Source organism: Haematobia irritans, chromosome 5 (genome assembly GCF_050003625.1).
Source record: "Haematobia irritans isolate KBUSLIRL chromosome 5, ASM5000362v1, whole genome shotgun sequence".
Classification (NCBI taxonomy): Eukaryota; Metazoa; Arthropoda; class Insecta; order Diptera; family Muscidae; genus Haematobia; species Haematobia irritans.
In genome coordinates, this window is record NC_134401.1 from 43,619,985 (window position 1) to 43,639,766 (window position 19,782).

At 29.3% G+C, this 19,782-nt stretch overlaps 1 protein-coding gene across 2 annotated transcripts in view; it reads left to right on the forward strand.

Moving 5' to 3' along the window:
• Nucleotides 1-3,628: 3,628 nt before the first annotated feature.
• The window catches only part of Sobp (Sine oculis-binding protein), a 65,929-nt gene continuing 49,775 nt past the window's right edge, over nt 3,629-19,782 (forward strand). The window contains exons 1-2 of one of the 2 annotated variants that reach the window (XM_075310022.1): nt 3,629-3,713; nt 7,197-7,615. In XM_075310022.1, coding sequence (XP_075166137.1) covers nt 7,472-7,615 — 144 coding nt within the window. In that variant the 5' untranslated portion in view covers nt 3,629-3,713; nt 7,197-7,471. Of the gene's footprint in view, nt 3,714-3,927; nt 4,142-7,196; nt 7,616-19,782 lie in introns of those variants that run through there. The other variant, XM_075310021.1, reaches the window with a different exon arrangement.

A 19,782-nucleotide genomic window follows, 5' to 3' on the forward strand; every position in this document is an offset into this window, starting at 1 on the left:
CAATAGAAAATTTTCGCAAAATTTTATTTCCATAGAAAATTTTCTCAAAATTTTATGTCTATAGAAAATTTTGTCAAAATTTTATTTTATAGAAAAATTTATCGAAATTTTATTTCTATAGAAAATTTTGTCAACATTTTATTTCTATAGAAAATTTTCTCAAATATTTATTTCTATAGAAAATTTTATCAAATATTTATTTCTATAGAAAATTTTATCAACATTTCTTTGGTCAAAGTTTTATTTTATATACATTTTTTATATATTTTTTGTCAAAGTTTTATTTTATAGAAAATTGTCTCGAAATTTTATTTCTATATAAAATTTTGTCAAAATTTTATTTCTATAGAAAATTTTGTTAAAATTTTATTTCTATAGAATATTTTCTCAAAATTTGTTTCTATAGAAAACTTCTCAAATATTTATTTTTATAGAAAATCTTCTCAAATATTTATTTCTGTAGAAAATTTTGTCAAACTTTTATTTCTATAGTAAATTTTGTCAAAATTTGATTTATTTAGAAAATTTTGTCAAACTTTTATTTCTATAGAAAATGTTGTCAAAATTTTATTTCGTGAAAAGGTGACGATTTTAGCGGCTAAACACGAACTTAATACCCACCTTAAATTCTTATATTCGAAAGAAATATTCGTTCGAATGTGTACTTGTATCATACCCATAAATAATCTACCAAAATTTGAAAAAAATTGTACCAAAAAACTACCAAACAAAGAAATTTTATTTTGCAAAATTTGATTTCTATAGAAAATTTTGTCAACGTTTTATTTCAATAGAAAATTTTGTCAACATTTTATTTCTACAGAAAATTTTGTCAAAATTTTATTTCTATAGAAAATTTTGTCAAAATTTTATTTCTATAGAAAATTTTCTCAAAATTTGATTTCTATAAAAAAATTTTGTCAAAATTTTATTTCTATAGTAAATTTTCGCAAAATTTTATTTCAATAGAAAATTTTCTCAAAATTTTATGTCTATAGAAAATTTTGTCAAAATTTTATTTTATAGAAAATTTTCTCAAAATTTTATTTCTATTGAAGATTTTCTCAAAATTTTATTTCCATAGAAAATTTTGTCAAAGTTTTATTTTATAGAAAATTTTCTCGAAATTTTATTTCTATAGAAAAATTTTTCAAATATTTATTTCTATAGAAAATTTTCTCAACATTTTATTACTATAGAAAATTTTGTTAAGATTTGGCATTGCTCCCCTTTGGGGGAGCATAATCGGTCCATAGTTATATATAGCCCCAGATAAACCGATTCCAAATCACACAAAAATTGGTCCATATCAGTTCATAATTGTATACAGCGACCCCCATATTTCACTTCTGGCTCTTTAATTACCAGGCAACAGTTCATATCGGATCGTAATTATTTATGAACTCCCCTATAGCTACCGATCAAGAACTGAATTATATACGTATTTAATCGGCTTGTTTTTTGTCTATGGATGGACTAACTTATAATTTCGAAGACGGTGTTAGGAAGTTTTAATATGACAAGGTCATCGCCAAGTAATACCACAACCCAAGTAATTCGATGGTGGATGACAGTCTTTAGTAGAAGTTTCTACGCAATCCATGATGGAGGATACATAAGATTCGGACTGGCCAAACTTACGGCCGTCATGAGATGTCATTCTTGGTTGACGCGTGCTGAGTACGATGGTGCTGATTCCTATTGTTATGCGGTCGAAATATTTGTCTGTCCAGGTCAATACTATAGGCCATTTACCCGATAATATTCGATATTTAGAGTGACCCCACGGTCAATGAATATAAGTGGGGAGCGACCATTAGCATCAACGGCGTTTGAGTTCTAACATATTCGACTTCCAATCGAAAGTGTAAATTTTTAAATGACCTACATTGCAAGTATACCCGATCATTTTGTTTTTTACTAATTGCTCAATTTGAAATGGTTTCTCACCAGTTGCAGCTTTTTTTTTTTGCTAATTCTTAAACTTGTTTAAAAATAGGTTTTAATTTTGTTGAAACAAACAAGTTAATATAGGGATTACTAGAAAGCATTCACTGAAAAAAATATTGTCGTGAGGTCAAAGATTTCATGTCTTTAAAATACGAATACAAATTTTGCTTAGCATAGAAGACGCATTTCTCTAAAATAAAGTTATTTTCCTTGTCCAAAAGTCGATAAACTTTTCCATGAAGTCGTATTGTCCTTATAATTAGGTGATTTGACTTAAAAATGGGTATCTTAACATGAAAGAAAAAATTTATAGGCTAAGGTCAACTTGACTTTAATAATTCAGAAAAATTCTTTAAATTTAATGAAATTGTCTTTAAATTTGTTGTCTTTTTGCATCTTGACTACAAAGCAAAAAATCGTTCAAATATAGGACATGTTTTTCAAAACTTTATTTTAAAGAAGTTTTTTACTTGAAACATAGCATAATTTCTACTGGAAGTCGAGTCCTAATTTGGAAAATAAAGTTGCCGTTAACTCATTTTTAAAGGACTTTGATAGCATATGAAGAAAAAAAGCTGAGAAAGCGAAAAATTAAAATGTGCTTCCTAGAAGCAAGTACACAAAACCTAAATTTAAAAGAGAATTGTGTCTTAAAAGTATCCTTACTTGTATTCTCCGCTTCTTTGGCTCGGAATCAATACCAAATTTTTTAAAGTAAAGACAAAATCTTTGGAACCGAGTATGCTTTTTTTCAGTGTTCAAAAGCATTGGTAAAAAAATCCAAGTTATTCTCAAACTAAGGGTATGGTTACAAATATTTGACAAAATGAATGTCAAACTTTTCTGTATGGGTATTTTCGTTTTGGGTTTTTAGACAATATTCGTATCGTGATATTATATATATTATCAGAAATGAGGTACAAATGTTTGATGGTTTATCTTCTTTTTTAATTTCTATCAAACATGTTCCCAGTCTGGCCGTACCGTAAAGGCCAGTATCAAGTTTGCATTATTGTGCTAAATATGCTATTTTTCACGGTTACTTTTATTTAATAATTCATTTTACCGAAAATAAACATTTTCTCTGAGTGTAAGTATAAAATTTGCTTAACTTCTATGAACATGGGAATAATAATAAAATAATCGTTTAATAAAAATAAACTTTAACAGTCATTTGAAAATGCAGTTTGAATTTTTAAATGCTATAGGACTCTATATTAACACACAAGGGCACACGAAAACTCATTGCGTGAGTGTAGCGTTGCACTTTGTGCTGCTACAAACGCTAAAGAAATTTGAACCCAAAATGATAGATTTTTTATCATATTAATTTCTAATTTATAGAAGAAAATTATCTCAGAGAGAAGAAGGACAAAGGAAGATATTAAATGAACGAATCAATGATACACGTTGGTAGCTTACCTTTAATACCCCACTCTTTGCCTACTGTAGACCAAAACATTATCCACACAAACAAATGGAAATGGGAGACACGAGTGTAAAAACGACACCAACATTGCTACAACACGAGACAACAACAGTCGAACGAATGAGCAATCAACGAACATATGACCAAAGAGCGAACAACAAAAACAAAACAACACATCGACATGTCCGTCTCCCGTTTGAGTATTTTCGTAGAGAAACCATCCGTTGTCATTCGTTTGCGAGACTTTGTTGCGTAAAGACGCATTGTGAAAACGACCAACAAATTTTTGTTTGGAATAAAATCGCTGTTATCGTTGTTAGTGCTTAATAAGAAGGTGAATTTTCGAAATACTTTTGTGTAACATCAATCTTGCCGCCGTTTTGAGGATAAATTTCAAAAGCAAAAAGAGTTTAAAAATAAACATTTAAAAATAAATAAAATAATCGTAGTGTCGTATCTTTAATAATTTCTTTACACAAATGACAACAATAGAAATGTGAAAACTAAGCAAAATTTATTTAATATTTTATTAATAAATTGCATTTTAAAAATATAATTAATATTGAAATTTTAATCAAAATTTCTTACGAAAAGAGAAACAAAATATTTGTGTGTATATTTTTGTGACCAAAAATTTCTCAGCTAAAAGTGAAAGAAAATGAAAAGAATTCTATTTTTAAATACAAATGAAATATACTTTTTCGCTGCTAAAAGAAAGAGCATAATTCTAGAGTGAAAAAAGAAAAACAAAATACATCAAAGGTGTGTAATAAATATTAAAAACAGGAAAGATGAAACTACATTCATAAACGAAATTTCAAAACTTTTCGAAAAATAATATTACTTAATTTTATCTCATTCCAAGAAATAAAAAGAGAATTCTAAAAAAATGCACAATAAATAAATAATGAAAACAAAACAACAATGACAAATATAACAACAAAAAATTCATTCATATCATATAACAAAGACGAAGAAAATTAATTCCAAGGGCTAAGGTTCCAATTTTATCCCAACGGTTATTTGATATGCTAAGATAATTCTTTTTGAAAAAGTATTAAATTACAACTCGCGTATCTGGCTAAAGTTAACTCTAAAGGAATATCCATACCCACACACACACACACACGTTTACTCAAACTCACGCAAGCAAGCAATCGAATGAAGAACGACCCTGTCTGCCATAACAAAACAAAAATGATACTATTTTGCTCATGAGATGAGATTGTTTTATTTGTTGTTGTTGCACACACTCAGCATGAGACATTTCTCACCGCTACACAGTGGAATTTATAAACAAAATTTTGGGGAAAAAAATTATCAAGATCACATGTGAATTACAGTAACCCAAATAGAATTTTTCAAAACAAATATTGATAGAAACAAGTAACATTGCATAGAACGTATAAAATAAACTAAAGAAGGCCTTTAATTAATAAATTTTATTAGACGGTCGTTTAGAGCCATCCAGCATTTAAATGTGAATAAACTTTTCTTTATCGGACCATTGCTCCTAACCGCCATACTAGCAGTGTTGCATCGCAATCAAAAAGTGGACGAAAAGATACGGTATCGCGATCAATTCAATTTTTTAAATTGTACCAACGGGAATAAAAATGTACTTTTTGAGCCCAAATTGTACCAAATTTCGAAAATAAGGGCTTGGGATATTGTAAATGAAAAAATAAAATATTGTAAACGAAAAAATAAATAAAGAAGGTGCCATTTGTAAAGGTTTTGTGCCCAAAGAAAATTTATAGAAACCAAAAAACCAGTCGTAGAATTACCCTCAGTTATATTTCCTGCTAATGTTTTTGGAGAACTTAACAATCAGGGTACCTCACACTGGCTGGCACCTCACTCAGATTTGGCTATAACATGGCTTGGCATGGGAGAAGTTCCCACCGTCCCTCGTAAATTCAAAAATGTACCAAATAAATTCAAAAATGTACCAAATTTTTTTATAATTGTACTTTTTGGAAGTCGGATGTACCAAATTTAGTACAATTGTCTTCTATGAGAAGCCAATCCAAATTGAGCAGTTTAGGAACAAACAAAATGATCAGGATTACCTGCCAAAGAGGTTAGCTGAAAATACACACCCTCGATTGGCTACCAGAACTCAAGCGCCGCTGTAAATGAAAATAAATGCCAAACATTATCGGTAAAATCTACTAAAGACAGTCCTGGGCAGAGAATAATTTAGACATTCCAACACGACTCGTCACGTATCAACCAAGAGTGGTATAAAAAAGTAGGTTCCTCTCTCATTTCTACCGCACAATGGCCACCAAAATCTATATCCGTCATGATAAATTCCGATTTTATCTAACGGAGACACAAACACCGTTCCCACTCGTGCCAATAATATTCTATCAAACTTAAAAAAATCAAAATTTTATTTATATGAAACATTTCGCTAGAATTTTATTTCTATTTCTATAGAAAAATTTGTCAAAATTTTATTTCTATGGAAAATATTATCAACATTTTATTTCTATTGAAAAGTTGGTCACAATTTTATTTTTATAGAAAATTTTGTCAAAATTTTATTTCTAAAGAAAATTTTGTAAAAATTTTATTTCTAGAGAAAGTGTTGTCAAAATTTTATTTCTATGGAAAATTTTGTCAAAATTTTATTTCTATGGAAAATTTTGTCAAAATTTTATTTCAGTAGAAAATTTTGTCAAAATTTCATTTCTATAGAAAATTTTGTCAAAATTTCACTTCTATAGAAAATTTTGTCAAAATTTCACTTCTATAGAAAATTTTGTCAAAATTTTATTTCTATAAAAAATTTTGTCAAAATTTTATTTCTATAGAAAATTTTGTCAAATTGTTATTTCTATAGAAAATTTTGTCAACATTTTATTTCTATAGAAAATTTTGTCAAAATTTTATTTCTATAGAAAAATTTGTCAAAATTTTATTTCTATAAAAAAATTTGTCAAAATTTTATTTCTATAAAAAAAAAATTGTCAAAATTTTATTTCTATAGAAAACTTTGTCAAAATTTTATTTCTATGGGAAATTTTGTCAAAATTTTATTTCAGTAGAAAATAGTCAAATATACTTTTGTTACTAAATCCATTGTTGTGAAAATTTATCGAATTGTGTGAGTGATAGCTTAACTTTATTATTTTCCTGAGTGTATTCTATATGTAGACATATTCTAAATGAGGAAGAATGCAAGAAATCAAATTTAATGAAAAGTGAAATTTAATTAACTAATTAGAAGAAAACATTAGTTCTCGTTTTCTCTCTCTTTCTAATTTTCTCTTTCTCAATCCATCAGTGTTGCAATCAATATCTTCTTCTTCGCCTCTCGCTCTCTTAAAAATTGCAGTGTTTTTATGTGTTCAACGTCACATCTCTTAAATTATTTACACAGTTACAAAATCTAATAGTCGCTACTTTGTCGCATTTACTGGCAGACATATAGATTCTTTGATGATTCGATGCATTTGACTAATCTCGTGACTTCTTTTTTACAACATCTCCTCATCTACCCTCACAACAATCTCTAAATAGAATGAACGATAGTACCATTCTTATAACTTGGGTATGTGTGTGTGCGTGTGTGTTTGTGAATATGGTCAAATAGAGGGATTCGTTTTGTTAAGAACTTGTGACTCTTGTGATTGATCTCTTGTATTCTTTGTTTATAAATAAAATCAACATCACCATATTGCCCCCTTTGTGTAACATCTCTAGCATACATTCTGACGACTGCATAAGAATTTCTATGCTATGTTAATTCATACATTTCCCTTTAAGCTTTTTCTCATATTAATATTTTTGGTTTATTTCATTTCAGTTTTTTTGTACGACAAGAAGAACAACAACAAACTGTAAAGTAAAATAAAAGTGAGATTTATTTTAGGTGAGACAGCGATATACAAAACGACTATTGGGTGGTGCGGCAACACCCTTCAATCTCATAAAACAAAACACAGTGTTACAAAGTAACACAACATCATTGCATTGTGGAGGTTGTTTATGAGTGTGTGTGCAGTTTTATATATTGATACAAACACATACCCATATAGGAAGGCAGGAATTTATTAAAATTCCTTAATTAAAATTACAAAAATGTCTACGAAAATGTCTTCGTTAAATACCAGTGCTAATAATTCGCCCACGACTACTATGAATACCTCTGCAACTGCAACTCAGGCCAATGCCACACCAACTGCAGTAAGAATCAAAAAAGAATTACCCAGTGATGAAATCAAGGTAAGTGAGGCGCATTTTGAGATTTTAAAATTTTTGAAATCATACAAGAATATATAGCGAGAGAGAATACAAATTTTCTATTGATGAATTTTCTATACAATTTTTTTCTGATTCAATTGATCCAATTAATTTTCTATATATTTTTTCTATAAAAAAAATAAAAAATAAAAGTTTGACAAAATTTTCAACAGAAATAAAAGTTTGACAAAATATTCTATAGAAATAAAATTTTGACAAGATTTTCTATAGATATAAAATTTTGACAAAATTTTCTATAGAGATAAAATTTGGACAAAATTTTCTATAGAGATAAAATTTTGACAAAATTTTCTATAGAGAAAATTTTCTATAGAAATAAAATTTTGACAAAATTTTCTATAGAGATAAAATTTTGACAAAATTTTCTATAGAGATAAAATTTTGACAAAATTTTCTATAGAGATAAAATTTGGACAAAATTTTCTATAGAGATAAAATTTTGACAAAATTTTCTATAGAGATAAAATTTTGACAAAATTTTCTATAGAGATAAAATTTTGACAAAATTTTCTACCGAAATAAAATTTTGACAAAATTTTCTATAGAAATAAAATTTTGACAAAATTTTCTATAGAGATAAAATTTGGACAAAATTTTCTATAGAGATAAAATTTTGACAAAATTTTCTATAGAGATAAAATTTTGATAAAATTTTCTATAGAGATAAAATAAAATTTTATTTCTAAAGAAAATGTTGTCAAATTTTTATTTCTATACAAAATTTTGTCAAAATTTTATCTCAATAGAAAATTTTGTCAAAATTTTATATCTATAGAAAATTTTGTCCAAATTTTATGACTATGGAAAATTTTGTCAAATTCTTATCTCTATAGAAAATTTTGTCAAAATTTTATTTCGGTAGAGAATTTTTTCAAAATTTTATTTTGCCAGAAAATGTTGTCAAAATTTTACCTCTATAGAAAATTTTGTCAAATTTTATCTCTATAGAAAATTTTGTCAAAATTTTATCTCTATAGAAAATTTTGTCAAAATTTTATCTCTATAGAAAATTTTGTCAAAATTTTATCTCTATAGAAAATTTTGTCCAAATTTTATCGCTATAGAAAATTTTGTCAAAATTTTATCTCTATAGAAAATTTTGACAAAATTTTCTATAGAAATAAAATTTTGACAATATTTTCTATAAAAATAAAATTTTGACAAAATTTTCTACAAAAATAAAATTTTGACAAAATTTTCTATAGAGATAAAATGTTGACAAAATTTTCTATAGAGATAAAATTTTGACAACAATTTCTACCGAAATAAAATTTTGACAAAATTTTCTACCGAAATACAATTTTGACAAAATTTTCTATAGAGATAAAATTTTGACATTTTCTATAGAGATAAAATTTTGACAAAATTTTCTATAGAGATAAAATTTTGACAAAATTTTTTATAGAGATAAAATTTTGACAAAATTTTCTATAGAGATAAAATTTTGACAAAATTTTCTATAGAGGTAAAATTTTGATATAATTTTCTGGCAAAATAAAATTTTGACAAAATTTTCTGCCAAAATAAAATTTTGACAAAATTTTCTATAGAGATAAAATTTGGACAAAATTTTCTATAGAGATAAAATTTGGACAAAATTTTCTATAGAGATAAAATTTTGACAAAATTTTCTATAGAGAAAATTTTCTATAGAAATAAAATTTTGACAAAATTTTCTATAGAGATAAAATTTTGACAAAATTTTCTATAGAGATAAAATTTGGACAAAATTTTCTATAGAGATAAAATGTTGACAAAATTTTCTATAGAGATACAATTTTGACAAAATTTTCTATAGAAATAAAATTTTGACAACATTTTCTTTATAAAAAAAATTTTGACAAAACTTTCTGAAGAAAAAATTTTTTGCAAAATAATATTTTTTGGTAAGATTTTCTGCAAATTTTGGTAGATTATTTTCAAAATTTTATTTTGCCAGAAAATGTTGTCAAAATTTTACCTTTATAGAAAATTATGTCAAAATTTTATCTCTATAGAAAATTTTGTCAAAATTTTATCTCTATAGAAAATTTTGTCAAAATTTTATCTCTATAGAAAATTTTGTCAAAATTTTATCTCTATAGAAAATTTTGTCAAAATTTTATCTCTATAGAAAATTTTGTCAAAATTTTATCTCTATAGAAAATTTTGTCCAAATTTTATCGCTATAGAAAATTTTGTCAAAATTTTATCTCTATAGAAAATTTTGACAAAATTTTCTATAGAAATAAAATTTTGACAAAATTTTCTATAAAAATAAAATTTTGACAAAATTTTCTACAAAAATAAAATTTTGACAAAATTTTCTATAGAGATAAAATGTTGACAAAATTTTCTATAGAGATAAAATTTTGACAACATTTTCTACCGAAATAAAATTTTGACAAAATTTTCTACCGAAATACAATTTTGACAAAATTTTCTATAGATATAAAATTTTGACAACATTTTCTATAGAGATAAAATTTTGACAAAATTTTCTATAGAGATAAAATTTTGACAAAATTTTTTATAGAGATAAAATTTTGACAAAATTTTCTATAGAGATAAAATTTTGACAAAATGTTCTATAGAGATAAAATTTTGATATAATTTTCTGGAAAAATAAAATTTTGACAAAATTTTCTTCCAAAATAAAATTTTGACAAAATTTTCTATAGAGATAAAATTTTGACAAAATTTTCTATAGAGACAAAATTTGGACAAAATTTTCTATAGAGATAAAATTTTGACAAAATTTTCTATAGAGATACAATTTTGACAAAATTTTCTATAGAAATAAAATTTTGACAACATTTTCTTTAGAAATAAAATTTTGACAAAACTTTCTGAAGAAAAAATTTTTTGCAAAATAATATTTTTTGGTAAGATTTTCTGCAAATTTTGGTAGATTATTTTTGTCTCAAGTTTCGACCGTGATTTTAATGGTTCACATTATTTTAGTATGAGATCGATAACTTCTTATTTAGAAATTGTTCGTGTGGAGGTGTAATATGGAATCGCATGCTTTTTTCGGCATTCAATAAAATCGTGTTTTTGACTATGGCTTTTACAAAATCGAGATTTTCTTCTCGCATGAACTTGTCTGTTTTGCCAAATTTGTAAAAGACTATTAGCAAATAAAGGTAGAATTACATACCAAGCGTTCAATGCGTATAATGCGTCCGATGACTGAAGAGTTGAAATTTGTCTTTGAAATCAAAAGCTCGAATAGTCTGCCGCAAACAGAAAAAAATCAACCCTTCCATCAACGAACGGATTGACGTATGGTGTGTAATTCAACCTTAGGTTTGTTAAAGAATTTCTAAAAATATTAAAATATTTTGTCAAAACTATTGTACCATAAATCTGAGATCGGTTCAAAAATGTCTACACAAAAGGTACTAAATCATTCACGGGAGTACTACGGTACTGACCAGGGAGAAAAAATATTGAAAAAAGTACTATAGTACTGCATTTTCCATCCCTGTCCTATACTTTTCTTTGGCTTTAGATGTTCAGATCTCCAAAATTACAATTTGTCTTCATATACATGCCGAGTCGCCATATAATCTGTCCTTATATGTTGCCTAACTGAAGCAACGAATTCTGTGTGCCTGCAAACTGCGTTTCCCAGCGAGTCCGGGCGATTCAGTCTTATATCGCTTCTGAATATCCTTATAGTCTGGGATAATTGATTTCAACTTGCCTTCATATACATGCCGAATCGCCATATAATCTACGGTACTGACCAGGGAGAAAAAATATTGGAAAAAGTACTATAGTACTACATTTTCCATCCCTGTCCTATACTTTTCTTTGACTTTTCTGTATGATTGTCTCATCCCAGACCAATTTTCTATACGATGAGATCGTCGTTAATGTCTTTTAATTATGAAAAGTTTATCCTTGGGGATTTTCCTATATGAAAGCATCATCATAAAACCTTTTCCGTGCGAAAATATCATATACGAAGGATTTTATATACGATGCTTTTTGTATGTGGGAAATTAATCGATGATGGCTTTTCTAATTCGTTTGAAGTTCTCTGGTATGTTCCTATGAGCAATTGTTGCCATCTCATTGAGAGATTTGTGACACTTCCATGAATATTTTTTTTTTCGTACAAAAAAAAATCATAATTTCTATATTTATTAATAATCAATAACGTCTTGTATATCTCCCCATTTTGGGATGTGTACGACCTTCAGTACTAACTACTCACTAGCCGCTTATATCATTGTAAACTTAAAGTCTTTTGATGAATTTCGAAAATTGAAAATGAAAAAAATTTTATGGAATTTTTCTTGACTTGACTGGACCAAAATAAAAAAAGAGTTCCAATGTAAAGCATCAACACCAGTAACGTATCATGTTGATTATTATTACCTTAATCGGGTAAGAGTAACTTCTTTAACATCGGACTCTCTCATTTTCTTTTGTCCATGTAACTCTGCTACTCGGGTATAATGATTAAATAGTGGGACTATGCTACAAGCTGCCTGCTTATGCTATCTGTCTTTTACTACTTTTGTCTTGTAAGAGGATATTATTTAAGTAATTTTATGCCGCCTCCATTGCAAAAGTAAGTAAAGAAGACCAACATACAAAAAACGAGCATCTTAATAAGAAAGGATGAGGACAATGATGGTGCTGCTGTTGATGATGATGATAAGATGACGCCAGAGATAAAACTATAGAATACTACCTTAATAAGGATGAGGAAATTTATCAATGATAATACAGTAAAGGATTCTCTCATGTTATCTTCTTTGATACACTCTACTCTCCATCTTTCCCATCTAGGTTCAAATTTCAATATTATGAAGAGGTATATGGAGTTTATGTTGGTTGTTTTTATGATATCATTCATAGATAACAAATGCTAATAGCATTGGCTAAGAGATTTATGGTATGGCTTTTGCCGAATCCATTAATCGAAGAGTAATATAATTAAGAGTAAATGGAAAAATTAGACCTGGTGAGAATCGTTAACTCTCTGAAGCAAGATGAGAGTTCTCGAGATGGTATTCCCTAGATATTCCAAAACAATGCAAAAGTTAGATGAAGTGAGAGTCGTTAACTATCTTAAGTTCGATGAGAGTGTACGAGATGGTGTTGCTAAGATTCTTCCAAAACAATTCCCTGAACCGTAATGTAACATTTATGTTCCTCTTAAAGGGTGTTAGGTTTGGTTAGGTTATGTTATAGACGATGACACCCTATTGTTTCATTGTGATTCTTCAAAGTTCTTCGCCAGGGTTATCCCATCGTATTTGCATTTCCCAATGAGCTTTCTAGGCCTTTCATCCGGATTCTTTAGACTACAGCAGAGTACATCAGTGAAAGAAAAGGGAACTCAGAAAATTTCTTTTTGAAATGATAACAACGGACACTGACACAGCATATGGTAGAAGTCTTCAGAAGTCTGCGGTTTCAGACACCATCAGTCATTAAGTTATGCCATGCGTTCTCAAATGTGTTATGTCCTGTTATGATGCCTATTAATGGTCTCCAATCCTCTCTGTGCATCGGCATTTTGGAATCCAGAGTTCTTACTACTCTTGTTGTCCCATATAAATTTGGTTAGCTCATAGATCGCAGAGAAAGTTCAACGCCCTTTCCATTGTATTTGATGTTAACACGGTAAGAAGCTGAATTTTGGCCTCATCACAAGATGTTCCGCAACTTTTGCAATGACAATACCTCCGCCTAAAACTGCTGCATCCGCTGTCCAACTTATATGACTCTCTAATTCCCAACTTTTCGCAGTAAATACCACTGCCAGTGCCTTCAACCATTTTTGATCCATTCGTATAGATGTTCAGATCTCCAAAATTACAATTTGTCTTCATATACATGCCGAGTCGCCATATAATCTTTCCTTATATGTTGCCTAACTGAAGCAACGCGTTCTGTGTGCCTGCAATCTGCGTTTCCCAGCGAGTCCGGGCTCAGTCTTATATCGCTTCTGAATATCCTTATAGTCTGGGATAATTGATTTCAACTTGCCTTTATATACATGCCGAATCGCCATATAATCTATGCTTATATTTTGCCCAACAGATACGTTCGGTCTCTTGTGTATCACCTCAGCTGTTTATGCAGATCACGTGGTCTGGTCCATTAGACGTGGTATCCCTAGGTACTAGCTACTTATCTATAACTACTGTAAAAAGCCACACAGATAAAAATAAGTTTGAGAACCAATAACTTTTGTTGGAAAACCAATAACAAAATTTGTTAATTTTCCTGCAACAAACTAATTTGTACTTTTAATAATCATTATTACAAATAAGTTGTTAGCAATCATTACCATCAGAAGGCAACAAATAATTTGTGTTCTCAATAACATAATTTGTAAGTAATTTGTTGAGCATCCAACAGTACAAAATATTTGTTGTTGAATGTTACGTTTAATCCTTAACAAATATTTTTGAATTTGAACGAAAAAATTTGTATGTGGTTTGTTGGAGTCTATCAATGACTGTAACAAATTTTTTGGTGTATTGACAAAAAATTAAATTGAAATTGACAGAATTATTGCACCAAAATTGCGGGAACAATTTTGGAGATATTTTGTTCAGTACATACAGAGAAGGAATATGATCAAAATGCTATTTTTGGAAGGGGAACATGTAACATTTTTGTGTCGAAAATCCTATACTCAGTTTTGTAAATGTATGACGATATTAAATTTGTGTAGTCCAGGGTCTAGCATGCATTTTGCCAACTTTTTGCCCAGTGATATAAATTCCAGTTAATTAGAATTGTAATAATTCTAATCCCGATATTAATATGGTTTTATTAATTATCTCATACAACAAACACATTTAAGAAACTACCAAATTGAAAAACATAAATTTTTCACAGACATTTATAAATGCTTTTCTGTAATCTCTGATGAATGAGCTCTTTGCTTGCTATCATACACGTGCATGTGCTCATACTCATTTTGTTCTAACGGTATTCTTCGCATACTTCTTTTAGCTTTCGTACATGTTCTCAGCGATGTGCGCGTAACCAGTCTTGTATTTTTGTTTTTGTTTTCATATCGATAGCAGTCAACTATTTTCGCAACAAAACAATTTGTTGAAAATTCAGAATATTTCTATTATTTCCTCTGTCAAGCATCTACAAACACATTTCAACAACAAATGTCTCATATTCAATAGACAAATTTGTTGAGCATCAGCAGATTTTACATACAAATAAAGTTGTTAATAGTTATTTGCAGTTATTTTTTTGTGTGCAGTGAAACAGGGGAGGGGTCTTCATTCTTCAACGCTCACCAAAGGTGTCGTGTATGTCTTCTATAGACAAACAACCTAACCTTAGTTTGGAGTCTAAGGCACCTCCCAAGTACCTTACCGATTTTGAGAGACACAATATCGCCCCTTGAAATGGTGGATCTTTATACATTGTGGTATTTCTTCTTCTAGTGAGAAGCACCGACTACGTTTTTTATGATTAACACCTAAAGCACAGCTCCTAGCCCAGTCTGATAGAATTTTCTAAAACCCCATTCATTATATCAGAGATCGTGTCCAGAAATTTGTCTGACACTATTATAACAACATCATGCGGACGATGTTGCCACTATTTGTATGCCTCTAATGCGCAGAAATCTACTACGAGTAACCAAAGTAAATTTGATATCATACCCTCGAGGTAGTGCCCTTGTTGCAGCTGCATTTCTTGTAGAATTTGCCAGTTCTACCTCTTTTAATTTCATACACAGAAAAAATATTTTTTATTAATTTTCTAATTACAAAAATGATAGTATCAATTATAAAATTAATTGTTCCAAGTAAAAAATTAATTGATACAATTAATTTTTGTTGTCAATTAAAACATTTTTTGAAGCAATTAAATGTTTGATTGTATATTTTTAAAATTCAATTAAAATTTTAATTAAAAAAATTGAGGTATTTTTTTCTATGTGGGGGGTTTTGAATTTCCATTCTTCTGCCCTTGGTTCATGTTGATTTGCATCCGAAAATTCAAGATGCGAATGAAATTAATTGTTCAAATTTTGAATTTTTATAAATGACCACCTAAATGTTTTGACGTTGAAAATGTCGACTTTTCAATTTTATCAAAATTTGAAAAAGCCGATTTTTGGCTTACATTTCAGATCCTTTAGAGTCTTAAGAAAACATAAGAATAAGAGTATTGAAGGGATTTCCTTTGTACACAAATGAGAGTTTGAATTTTAATTCTCTGTACTTCAAAAAAATGTCCCCTCTCTCTCTCTTTCTTGGCTCTCAACCTATGTTTGTGCCTTTTATAAACGACCACCAACAATTTAAGATTGTGAATGGAATCAAAAAGCCTACTTTTCCATATTAAAAAAACGCGACTTTAATTTTGAAAAATAAAAATAGGTTTTCGGCTTTCATTTCAGATTCTCCAGAGTCTTAAGAAGGCATAAGAATAAGAGTATTGGACTGATATCCCTTGCACATGAGTGAGGGTTTAAAGGTTAAAGTGGTAGCCCGATTTATTTTAAGGCTCACTTAGACTATTCAGTCATTTGTGATAAAATGAGGCTTGATTCTTAATTCTCTGAATTTACATTTCAAAGATATCATTTTCATAGATAACTAAGTAATAGATGACCCATCGGTGTCAAACATAGTCAGACTGTTCCTAAAATGAGGAATAAACGAAGAAAATAGGACGAATTACAAATTCTCTCTGAGATTCGTTTTTTACATTTTTCCTATTATATCCACAATTTGAACATTTTTGATACACCAGATGATTTATAATCAAATTAAATATTCAAAAGTTTATAGTTGAACAAAAAATTACGACTAAAACCGCGAAACTACAAAATTTAATTTTGAGCAAATTTTCTCTTTACGAAAAATACAAAATGAAATGTCGGAAAATTAATTTGGGCTTCTTCAACATTTTCTGGTCGGAGAGCGATGGGTCATCTATTTATTAGTTATCTATGATTATTTTAACCATATCTCTCTCCCTCTCTCTCTCTCACTCACTTACTTTCTTTCTGACTCCCAACCTGTGTTTATGATAAAAGGCGTAAGAGACCAATTTCGACTTTCATTTCAGTTTCTCCAGACTTTAAAGAAGGCATGTGAGTAGGATTATTGGATCGATACCCTTTACACTCGAATCAGGGCTTGACTCTTAATTTTTAAATTTAAAATTCAAAGTTTGTAACCCTCTCCCATCTCTCTATCACCCATTCTCTTTCGTTCTGGCTTCCAACCTGTGTTTATGCCTTTTATAAGAGACCACCTAACAATTTGGGATTGCAAAGAGAAGCAAAAAGATGACTTTTTCAAGATTTGGAAATGTCGATTATTCGAGTTTTCCAAAATTTGAAAAACTAGATTTTTGGCTTTCATTTCAGATTCTCCATAGTCTTAAGAAGGCATGAGAATGAATATTGGATGGATAACCTAATTCTCTGAATTTCAAATTTAAAGTTGTTTAACCCTCTCTCCTTCTATCTGTCGCTCTCTCTCTCATTCTCTGACTCCCAACTTGTGTTTATGCCTTACATCACTCTCATATATCCATGAAAATATATCCGATTGTAAATTTAGACTCGTGTTCTATTTTGTTTTTGTTTTGTGTTGGAAACAGCCACCGGGCAGCTATGAGAATATGCCCGTCGTATTGCCTTATTCCACTTTAGAGCTCATACATCCATCCATGCTATTAACTTTGGAATCAAGTCTAAACTTACAATCGCCTATCAAATAACATTCATTTGAGTAATTGTAGAGTACATTGTAATATGGTCAGACCAACAGCAGCAGCCGTAGCAGCAGCAATAGCAGGTTATGACAGCGGCGGTGGGGGAGGAGTAGTATTGCCAGTAGTAGTAGTAATACCTAGTACTCGTATAGAATGACGCCCTGCCTGGGCGCACCATCAACAAGAGACTTGTGTTGCACGTTTTTGTTGCCAAAGGCGTCATTAGATTATTGCGAAATAGAAGACAACAAAAGTAATAAGACGATAACCGATATAAATGAAAATGGGTGTAAGTATGTATGTGTGTGTGTATGGAAGACCATATTTTTGTTAGTGTGTGTGTATGTGTATTTAATCTAACATATATACACATAAATATTACGTCTCTGTGCAATATGCTTAATGGTTTGAAATTTCAGAAATTAGGTATAAATAAATATCAATCAAATAAGGAATTTAATATGAAAAGCAATGTTATTATGCAAATGCTTTGGAAGATTTAACGCAATATACTTAGAACAATGATGAATTATGTTTATATGCCCAACAACTATAACACCACTAAGGGAAGCCTAAAATCGAATCGGTGGCCGAAGAGTACTACTCTATAGAACAATACTTATAAAACCAAACCTATTGACTTAAACAGAAAGTTTATGCCAACTAAATTTTCGAAGACAAATATGCACAAGAATAGGTTAGATTAGGTACGAGAGTTGCCTTTTATATTTCGGGATTAGAGAACAAATACAAATATTAAACATAGAAAATAGCTTTAACGTTTTTCAAGGTATTCCTCATTAAGATCTACCACCGTAGTACAATGGTTAGTATCGACCGCGGTGGATTATACCCTCTCAGTAATGCTGGTCACATTTCTGAGTGTTTCAAAGCTTCTCTAAGTGAGCCTGAAATATCGAGCTGCCACTATACCTAACCTATCCTAAGATCTATAAATATTTTCATTCGTTTGAACTAATTGTTGAAGCACTTTTGCCACTCTGATTGAGGTATCTCCAAAACACATCAAACGTTTCAGATGTCGAAAAAGATTTTTATTTTTTTCGTACGATAGGTTAGGTGGCAGCCCGATGTATCAGGCTCACTTAGACTATTCAGTCCATTGTCATACCACAGTGGTGAACTTCTCTCCTATCACTGAGTGCTGTCCGATTCCATGTTAAGCTCAATGACAAGGGACCTCCTTTTTATAGCCGAGTCCGAACGACGTTCCACATTGCAGTGAAACCACTTAGAGAAGTTTTGAAATGTCACCAGCATTACTGAGGTGGTATAATCCACCGCTGAAAAACTTTTAGGTGTTCGGTCGAAGCAGGAATCGAACCCACGACCTTGTGTATGCAAGGCGGGCATGCTAACCATTGCACCACGGTGGCTAATACTGTAATAAAAAGAAGTCATTCGGTGCCAAGTCAAGACTATACAGCGGACGACCCACCAATTAGATATTTTGAGTGCTCAAAAAAGCAGTTGTTTGAGCGGATGTGTGAGAGCTGGCATTGTCGTGGTGAAGAGTGATCACTCTTCGGCGTTTGGTCTTCCTGATTTCTTGGAAGACAACTGGCAAACAAATTGTTGTGTACCGCTCAGAAATGCCTATTAACTTTTGCTGGACTGCTGTTTACTTATTGGACTTACTTATACGCAAAAATCCACAATTCATCACCTGTCACCATGTCATAGACGTGTTTTAAACACGGTTGCCACTCGCGGCATAAATATGTTAATCTACCAAATTTGGAGAAAATTTTACTAAAAAAATTTTATTTCTATAGAAAATGTTTTATTTCTATTGAAAATTTTGTCGAAATTTTATTTCTATAAAAAAATTTTGTCAAAGTTTTATTTCTATAGAAAATTTTGTCAAAATTTTATTTCTATAGAAAATTTTGTCAAATTTGTTTATATAGAAAATTTTGTCAAAATTTTATTTCTATAAAAAATTTTGTCAAAATTTTATTTCTATAGAAAATTTTGTCAAATTTGTTTATATAGAAAATTTTGTCAAAATTTTATTTCTATAGAAAATTTTGTCAAAATTTTATTTCTATAGAAAATTTTGTCAAAATTTTATTTCTATTCTATTATATTTCTATAGAAATAAAATGTTGACAACATTTTTTGTTCTATGTAAAATGTTTACAAAATTTTATTTCTATCAAAAATTTTGTCACAATTTTATTTCTATAGAAAATTTTGTCAAAATTTTATTTCTATTCTATTTTATTTCTATAGAAATAAAATTTTGACAAAATTTTTTGTTCTATATAAAATGTTTACAAAATTTTATTTCTATCAAAAATTTTGTCACAATTTTGTTCCTATAGAAAATTTTGTCAAAATATTATTTCTACTACTTTCTAAAAAATATTGACCTAATATGGAAGATTATG